This window comes from Xiphophorus maculatus, chromosome 21, assembly GCF_002775205.1.
Source record: "Xiphophorus maculatus strain JP 163 A chromosome 21, X_maculatus-5.0-male, whole genome shotgun sequence".
In the NCBI taxonomy this organism is placed as follows: domain Eukaryota; kingdom Metazoa; phylum Chordata; class Actinopteri; order Cyprinodontiformes; family Poeciliidae; genus Xiphophorus; species Xiphophorus maculatus.
In genome coordinates this window covers 24518250-24526731 of record NC_036463.1, presented here as the reverse complement: position 1 = coordinate 24526731, position 8482 = coordinate 24518250, and the positions used below count along the sequence as shown (strand labels likewise).

The 8482-nt window shown below is 50.5% G+C and overlaps 2 protein-coding genes across 5 annotated transcripts; one reads left to right on the top strand and one right to left on the bottom strand.

Moving 5' to 3' along the window:
- Positions 1-12: 12 nt before the first annotated feature.
- xylb (xylulokinase) lies at positions 13-8468 on the bottom strand. Of its 2 annotated transcripts, XM_005813935.2 has the most exons (21): positions 8328-8468; positions 6144-6333; positions 5850-5938; positions 3618-3700; positions 3477-3546; positions 3321-3401; positions 3164-3250; positions 2959-3087; positions 2806-2871; positions 2647-2719; positions 2455-2573; positions 2300-2381; positions 1895-1935; positions 1717-1832; positions 1531-1646; positions 1385-1458; positions 1168-1264; positions 1021-1079; positions 853-940; positions 478-572; positions 13-248 (listed from the first exon to the last, which is right to left on the bottom strand). In XM_005813935.2, the coding sequence occupies exons 3-21, from the start codon at positions 5907-5909 to the stop codon at positions 180-182; spliced, it is 1605 nt and encodes a 534-aa protein (XP_005813992.1). In that variant the 5' UTR covers positions 5910-5938; positions 6144-6333; positions 8328-8468; the 3' UTR covers positions 13-179. The 2 variants fall into 2 exon arrangements, with proteins under 2 accessions (XP_005813992.1, XP_023182017.1); XM_023326249.1 differs by lacking the exons at positions 5850-5938; positions 6144-6333 and having other exon boundaries at positions 8328-8465.
- LOC111606212 (uncharacterized protein C9orf152-like) lies at positions 5906-7955 on the top strand. 3 transcript variants are annotated; one of them, XM_023326256.1, is made up of 3 exons: positions 5906-6168; positions 7071-7260; positions 7337-7955. In XM_023326256.1, exons 1-3 carry the CDS (start codon positions 6078-6080, stop codon positions 7587-7589), a joined length of 534 nt encoding a protein of 177 aa, XP_023182024.1. In that variant the 5' UTR covers positions 5906-6077; the 3' UTR covers positions 7590-7955. The 3 variants fall into 3 exon arrangements, with proteins under 3 accessions (XP_023182024.1, XP_023182023.1, XP_023182022.1); XM_023326255.1 differs by having other exon boundaries at positions 5906-6156; positions 7071-7955; XM_023326254.1 differs by having other exon boundaries at positions 7071-7955.
- Positions 8469-8482: the final 14 nt, after the last annotated feature.

Here is an 8482-nt window from a genome sequence, read left to right as displayed (position 1 = left end):
TCAGAACCTGAGTTGTTTTCAATCTGATTTTATTATTAGAATGTAGAAATGACAGAAATCAGTTTGACCCGTTTCCCTCCAGAGGATCCAGAACCATCGGATCCGTCCAATCAGAGAGCAGAACCAGTCACCATGGTAACCAGGAGGTAAAACGCAGCCTCCTGATTGGCCGGCCGGTCTCAGGTGCGGCTCTTCTCCAGAACCTTCTGCTCCAGCTCAGCGTAGCGCCTCAACATCGGGTCGTAAACCTGGAGAAGAAGAACGCCACTTCCTGTTTACCTGTGAGGTCAGAGCCAATCAGCTGCCAATCAGCCCCGCCCCCACAGCTTCAGGGGGTGGGGCTTCAGGTAAAACACACTGCGCTCCTAGCTGGGGTGAAGGACAGGTGATAACTGGTCTGTTTACTGGTTTTCTAAGGTTTAAACCAGTAAACAGCTGGTCTGTTTACTGGTTTTCCACGGTGGCCTGGCGGCTGACCTGCGGAGCGGTGCGGTGCGGGCGGCACACCTGCTGAGGTTCTGGAGCGTTGCTCAGCAGGTCCAGGAAGGAAACTCCAGAATCGGCCACTAAACCTGGAACAGCCAATCAGACGGCAGAGTTTCAGTCACATGACTGGAGTCACAATAAAACACGATTTTATGATCAAAGTTTCCATGAAATAAAATCCTGTGAAGTTAAAAACTTTTGATCAAAAATCTTTTTTCTCTAAATTGTGAATTTATTTTCTAAATAATCTGAAGCTCCTGCTGCGCCTGGTGGCCGCTGCAGGCCGATGACATCATTTCCTGTTAGGGGTCATGTTATTGACCAATCAGGAAGTTGGATCGGCTGTAGTGCCGTTACTATGGTTACCATGGAGGGCTCGGTAGGCGGAGCCTAAGCAGGCAGAGTCCGACAGGTCGATGGTGTAAACCGGAGCGTTGAAGACGTCGGACAGAACCTGAACAGAACCAGAACCTCAGCGGTCAGAACCGGGTCCATCTGGACACCAGAACCTCTAGCAGAACCTGGAGAACCCACCTGAAGGATCTGCCTGTTGGCCGAAGCGCCGCCGGTGGCCAGAACCCGACTGGCAGACCCTGAAACACAGACAGAACGGTACCGGTCCTGGTTCTGATCGGGCCGGGACATCAGGAGACACGAGACAGAGACAGAGACTCGTCCTACCGATGGAGTATCCGAGTCTCTCAGCATGGAGCCGGCGGGACAGAAACTGTCCCTCCACCAGAGCCCGGACCTCCAGTTCTGAACTCCAGGAGGACACCTGGCGACAGGGGTACAGGTGAGGGACAGCAGGGGGACAGGTGAGGGACAGCAGGGGGACAGGTGAGGGACAGCAGGGGGACAGGTGAGGGACAGCAGGGTGCGGGGCTTCCTGCCTGACCTGGCGGTCGTTGGCATCGAAGTGATGCAGACCGACGGCGGGAGGCGTGATCTCCATGGTGTCAAAATAAAAGCCTGGAGGGACAGAGAGACATTAGAGAGGACAGCAGGGGGACAGCAGGGGAGGACAGAGGGCGGCGTGTCCACCGATGTTGCCGTGGTTCCCCAGCGGCGTCCCATCCAGCGCCTGGGAGAAAACGTCCCAGGACCCGGAGCAGCAGCGGTCCCGGACTCGTTCCCGGGTCAGAGAACCGTTCTTAAAGCTGGGGACAGACACAGGCTTTTATTGTGAAGGGCCAGCGGTGGCAGCATCGGCCTGAGGACCCGTCCTACCAGAGCAGAGCCATGAAGCCATCCGGCTCCACCGGGCTGCAGAAGACGTGTCCCTCCAGGGACGGACGCGGCTCAGCGAGGGACAGGAAGAGCGTGTCGCTCGTCCCCAGACTGACCTGGAGAGAGAGAGGACTCAGAGACACGGAGGACAGAGACATGGAGGACAACCTGGACTCACCGCGATGTCCCCCTGATGGAGACACATTCCTGCCAGAGACGCTGAGGAAGAGGAGGAGAGACGAAGACGTCAGCAGGAGGTTCAGATCTGGAGGTTCTGCTGAGTTCTCCGGGTCTCCAGCAGAACCAGAACCCTCAAACATTGTTCAGGTTTAGTTCTGTTTACTTTTTATATTTTAAATTAATCTGCAATGATTTTTGTTCAGATTTAATCTGAGATTTTTTAATTTCCATCAAAATATTTTAAATTAAATCATTAAATTTCATCATTTCTCTGCGTTAAAGGAGACTAGTGCAGCTGACCCCGCCCCCCGCTGACCCTGCCCCCCGCTGACCCCGCCCCCCGCTGACCCCGCCCCCCGCTGACCCCGCCCCCTGCTGTCCAGGCCGTCCCGCTCTGTCCCACCTGGGTTGTCTCCAGTGAACGCCACGACGCTGCAGCTCCCAGAGAAACCGTAGCGACGCTGCAGGAAGGACGAGACCGGGCCCTGCAACACCAAGAAGGACCAGTAGGGACAGGAAGCAACCAGTAAAGAGCAGTAAACCAGTTAACTCAGTTACCAGGACGGCGGTGGACAGACACGGCTCTCCCAGCAGGCGCTCCAGGTTGGTTGCCGTGGCGTCCAGGCAGACCTGAGACCACTTCCTGTCCCGGATGTCCAACAGATTCATCCCAGAACCTGATGGACCAATCAGAGAAGCTTCCTGGTCATGTGAGCGACCAGAGGTCAGAGGTCAGGAGTCAGATAGTACCATCGCTGTAGTCGATGGCAGCGTAGCGACCCAAGAAGAGAGACGCCCCAAAGCTGCTGACCAATGAGATCCTCTGAAAGACACAAGGGGACCTGAGACAGGAAGACAACACCTGGGGGCGGGGCCTAAAGGGGCGGAGCCTACTGCTGTAGCTCTGACCTCAGTGTCCTGGAACTGGTCCGGTCGGGTCTGCCGCACTTTGGCGATCTGGTTTCCTGTGAAGCGCTGCAGGAGGACATGGACACGTCCTTCAGACAGAGAGACGGACAAGCAGAAAGACAGACAGGTGGACAGACAGGTGGACAAGTGAACCTCGTAGGCTCGGGATCCAGTGATGTCTGCCAGCCTCATGGCGCCCCCTGCTGCCTCCTGCAGGGCGTCACACTGCGGCCCGCTGCTGGAGTCCATCCACACGGGACTGTCCTGCACCGAGAAGCTGTCCTGAGGACACACACACACACACAGTCAGGACACACACACTGTCAGGACACACACACACACACACACACTCACACACCTTCAGCTGCTGGTGCAGGTTCTGACCCGGGTCCAGCTGGGCCAGAGTCCGAGCCGCTCCGGTCCTCCAGAACACGGCGCCATGTTGCTGAGGAGGAAGAGAAAGGGTTTTGGGCCGGTACTGGAGAACCCACTCCCAGCAGAACCCAGAGCCTCACCTGGCCAGAACCAGACAGCGCCCGGACCCGGGAGAACCCGAATCCCGCCGCCTTCATCCTGTCCAGCAGCAGGTCCAGAGCCTGAGGGACAGACAGCCAATCAGGAGGCAGACTGATCCGGGTCAGCTGAGCTCAGCTCCAGGTGAACCATCTCACCTTGACCCACATGAGCACAGGTGAGGTGACCGTCAGTCCGTCAGGATGGATGTGAACTCCCCCCTGAGTCCTGAACAAAGACACTTTTCAGAATAAAAGCCTGGCCCACACCCTTTCAGAATAAAAGCTGCTGGATGTTACCTGAACTCAGGTAGCTCAGAGTCGAACTGCACGCTGTCCTGATGGACCGGGCCCAGGGCTCCATCGATGGCCACCGCCTTCAGCTGCACAACCAACACACCTGTTACTGGCCCAGCCCACCAGGAGGCGCTAGGGGCGGGGCTTACAGGACTGACTTTCAGCTGCGTCCCTCCACTAACCCAGAGCTTTAAACAGTTCATGAACTGCTGACTCGTTCAGAGGGTAAAGAACTGCATCGGACTTTAGAGTTAAAATCCAAAGCAGTTAAAGTTAGTATGCTAACAGTACAGCTAAAATTAGCATGCTATGGCTAACTAAACCTGATGTAGGCAGTGAATGTAATCAAGTTAATGGTAATTTTAAAATCCAAATGCCAAATGAATTCACAACAATTAGCTTTCAGAACGTTAACATTAATGGCATAGCATTGCTAATATTTAATAACGACACAACTTCAGAGCTAGCATGCTAACATAATACAACAACAATCTTTGGTCTTTATTGTTTGCATGTATATTTGAGATAAATGTCAGCAGAGCCATGAGCTATAATTAATAATGTAAACATTAGCATAGAGCATTACAATGCTAACATTTAATAAAACAGAAATGATTCTTCATGATATTAGCATCCTGGCAATGTTACAGCAGGCTAGTCACTAATTAGCAACCGACTTCAGCTAATGCGATCAATGAATAAATTCATAATAATTAGCTTTACATCAGCAATAAAATGATCCAGAAACAGAAACATTAATCAATCATCAATCAAAAACTGCTGACTAATCAACAACCTGTTTCCATGGAAACGTTTGTTTTTTGGGTGTTTAACCTGTATCTTCCAGCCACAAACTCAACAAACGTCTCAGGATTTATTATTTCTGCATGATTTGGTTTTCATAATTATCAGGGTCAAATGAAAAAACAGAATATTTTCATTCCAACATGTCAGAAGCTAAAAACTCAAAACTTCCAGCACATTTCAGCAACAAGACATTTCAAAAAGCGTTACATTAGAAAAACACTCAATCATAGAAACACAGTGAACAACATCACACATCAGATTATTGATTATTGATTCATTGATTAGGTTTCTAAAGCAGCTCTAACAGCTGGTTTAGTCTGGATTTAGAGGAGCTCAGGGTTTCAGCTGTTGTTCAGTTTCCTGGGAGTTTGTTCCAGATCTGTGGTGCTTCTCCATGTTTGGTTCTGGTTCTGATACAGAGCAGAAGCAGAACCAGCAGGTCGGTCCAGCAGCTGCAGATCTTTAACATATCGTGGCGCAAAAACCGTTCAGTGATTTATAAACTAACGATAGTCTTCTATTCTCTGAGCCACAGAACTCCAGCAGCAGCGTTCTGGACCGTTGGGTTGTCAATCAGACCTGTGAAGACGCTGCTGCAGGAATCAAAGCCACTAAAGAGAAACTAAAGTCTGGATGAGTTTCTCTGATCCGAGACTTTAGTCTCTGGTTCTGGAAATATTCTGCAGCTGGGAGAAGAACCACTGTGGAACCGGCTTTATGTGGCTCTGGAGGTCAGAGGTCATCTCTACTCCCAGGTTACTAATATAAATATAAACAGACTAAAATAAGCCTCAGTTTTATCAGAGAGTAACAATGTAAAAAGGTTTAAAGCAGATTCAAAATTTTCTATCAGTTACAAAAATAAACGTCTGATTGTGACTGGATTTCGGCCGCCATGTTGGATTATGAGTCTGGTGTTGGTGTCCCATCAGGGCGGTCCGACCCGACTGGACCCTGATCACTGACTGCTGCAGGTCAAAGTTCAGAGTCCTCTTTGGGTCAGTGAGTTCTGCTGGGTCAGACCCGGTCAGAACCGTAGCAGGTTCAAAGGGTAAACCTGATCAAACCAGACAGAACTCTGCTGGGTGAACTTTGACCTCCCACACGTTCTGGTTCTGCTTGTTCTTTAGTTAATAGATACTGTATAGTTAATGTCCACTCGGGTCAGAACCAGTCGTTCTTCACGATACCGGTTCTCCAATCTGAGCTGGACTCTCTGCACGAGACTCAAAGTGAATCTCATCACTTCCGGTATAAACAAACCTCCGCGTGCTTTTCATAAACAAACATCTGTGGCACCGACTCTCTGCATTTTAGTTCTGCGTCTGCGCAGTAAGCTTCCGTCCACGCGCCTGCACGCGCCTACTTAAACACACGAGTCTCCCGGAACCTGCAGGTGGACCGAATCCGGTGAGGTTCTGCTTTTACCTGCTGGGTGCTGAAGTCCAGGCCCAGGTAGAGAGGAGAGTCCGGTTCTGCTGCTGCCATGCTGAGGACAGGCGCATGCGCACTGAGCGCTATGGGCGGGGCGGATAGATTTAAAGAGACAGGCGGGGGGAGAGAGAGAGAGAGAGAGAGAGAGAGAGAGAGGTGAGTCTGAGGGGGCGGGGCCAGGTGTTCCTGCAGGGAGCCGGAACCGGGAGGAGGAAGAGGAAGATGGATGTGTCTGCGCTGAGACAGCAGTACAGGATGTGCAGAGACAAGCAGAGGACAGAGTTTCACCTGCTGAGGACAGGTGAGGGGACAGGTAAATTCTGGGTTTGGTTCTTTAATAGCTTCTGTTCAGTGACGTCTCCAGCTGATGGACATGTGTCCTCTGTCCTCTCTGTGTCTCTTCCACAAGTTCCAACAGCTGATCGTCCTTCTGGTCCAGATTATAATCTTTAATGTTTCTGATGATTTATCCAACAGGCTGCAGATCCACATAAACATAAAAACAGGATAAATAACAAATCAAACGATCAAAGATCACAGCAGCTCCACTGCAGCCAGTCTGATCTGGGATCTGAACAGGAAACAGAAAAGGTTCTACCAGCCGTGGTCCTAGCCTAGCCTAGCGGTCCTAGCCTAGCTTAGTGGTCCTAGCCTAGCCTAGTGGTCCTAGCCTAGCTTATCGGTAATAGCTTAGCTGTCCTAGCCTAGCGGTCCTAGCCTAACTTATCAGTAATAGCTTAGCGGTCCTAGCCTAGCAGTCCTAGCCTAGCTTAGTGGTCCTAGCTTAGCGATGCTAGCCTAGACTATCTTAGCGGTCCTAGCCTAGCTTAGTGGTCCTAGCTTAGCGGTCCTAGCCTAGCATAACTTAGCGGTCCTAGCCTAGCTTAGTGGTCCTAGCCTAGCTTAGTGGTCCTAGCTTAGCGGTCCTAGCCTAGCATATCTTAGCAGTCCTAGCCTTGCTTAGCAGTCCTAGCCTAGCTTAGTGGTCCTAGCTTAGCAGTCCTAGCCTAGCCTATTTTAGCAGTCCTAGCCTAGCTTAGCGGTCTAGCCTAGCTTAGTGGTCCTAGCTTAGCGGTCCTAGCCTAGCTTAGCAGTCCTAGCTTGTTTGGTGCCCTGAGCGAACCTCTAGCTAACCCTAGCTAAACTAACGGATACGCTGCAGCCGACCAGGAACCAGCAGATTATCGATCAGATTATCTAATCTCGGAGTTCTAGTGTCTCCAGGCTCCTCTGACCTCCTGGGTGTCGTCAGCATCGTACCCGTTGCTCAGGGTTGGACGTCGTCATGGCAACCAGCCCGCCCCTCCCCTCCCGACCCAAAGACGTCGGACCCGTGGCGCGTCCACCTGGACCTGCACCGGCGCTGCCCTGCAGTCGCCATGGAGACGGAGCGGAGCCACTCCAGGTCCAGAACCGCCTCCAGCTGGTTCTGGTTCCGACCCGATCCGCCTCTGATCTGGACCTCTGCTCTTCATCCCCAGATCATCCTCACAGGCCCCGCCCACAGACACACACACGGCTGGTTCTGGTTCCGCCCCTTCCAGAGGAGGCTTCACCAGACGCTGCGCCAGCCTGAACCAGAACCAGAACCAGGACCAGAACCAGAACCAGAACCAGAACCAGAACCCAAGAGGTGGATCCGGGGCCTTTCTGAACTGCTACCCATTCCCCAGCAGGAGAACCCTGAGGATCTCTGAGGCTGCCAGGAGGCTGGGCCTGTACCCGTCCTCCTGAGGTTCTGACGGGTCCAGAACCCGACTGGAACCCACCAGAGCTAACAGAACCTGCTAGTTCCTGTTTCCTGTCCATTCTCCTCTGGACCTGAACAGAACCGAGCCCAGATAAAAGCTGCTGATTGGTCTCATGTTTCTGTTTCAAACATGATGTAAAGAAATGTCTCCAGAACCAGAACTGGACCGGTTCTGGAGACATAATGAAATATTTCCAGGACCAGACCGGTTCTGATGATGTAATGTTTCCAGAACCCTTTAGTCAAAATCATTCGTAGCTTATTCATAAATGCAGATATTTACTTTTTTAAACTTTGGATTCATTCATTTTATTTTTCAGGGTTTTTATCGCTGCTGAATTTTAAGCTTTTAAAACATTTTTCACTTTTTTCTGTTATTTTTATGTTTACTGCTTTTAAAAATCATATTTCAGTATTTCCTCATCCCTCTGAGGTTCTGCGTGTTCCTATTAGTTTTTACAATCATATTTCAGGATTTTGTTTCATTTTGGTTTCCATTTATTTTATTTTTGTGTAATTCTTATTCTGGTTTTTTTTTCCATTTATTTATTGATTTAAGTTGCTTTTTGATATGCTGACATTTATAGATTTTGGTTTTGTCCCACTAAATTTATTCTCACTGTTTTATTTTGATTGATTTTTTTTAATAATAACTTTGCTGCGTTTTCAATCCGCTTTTTTAAACTCATCGCACTTTTTGACCCTCGTAGGCCACTACTCACTTTATACAAAGATCGTCTCTGCTTGTTGAGATGCCTTGGTCTTTCTGTGCCGCAGCTCCTCCGCTCCTTTCTGAGCAGCGGGTTATGTAAAGCCGCTCAGAGTGAGACCTCTCGCAGTTTGTTCCTCTCTGCAGGAGCAGCTCCATGAAAACATC

Bases quoted from the DNA above. Each gene is read 5' to 3' on its own strand.
- xylb (XM_005813935.2), bottom strand. From the start codon at position 5,909: ATGGCAGCAGCAGAACCGGACTCTCCTCTCTACCTGGGCCTGGACTTC. The intron at 1,647-1,716 runs GTAGGACGGGTC...GTCTGTCCCCAG, and splicing joins GGCTTCATGGCTCTGCTCTG to CTTTAAGAACGGTTCTCTGA. The intron at 941-1,020 runs GTGGGTTCTCCA...GGTTCTGTTCAG, and splicing joins CCAACAGGCAGATCCTTCAG to GTTCTGTCCGACGTCTTCAA.
- LOC111606212 (XM_023326254.1), top strand. From the start codon at position 6,078: ATGGATGTGTCTGCGCTGAGACAGCAGTACAGGATGTGCAGAGACAAG. The intron at 6,169-7,070 runs GTAAATTCTGGG...TCGGAGTTCTAG, and splicing joins GAGGACAGGTGAGGGGACAG to TGTCTCCAGGCTCCTCTGAC.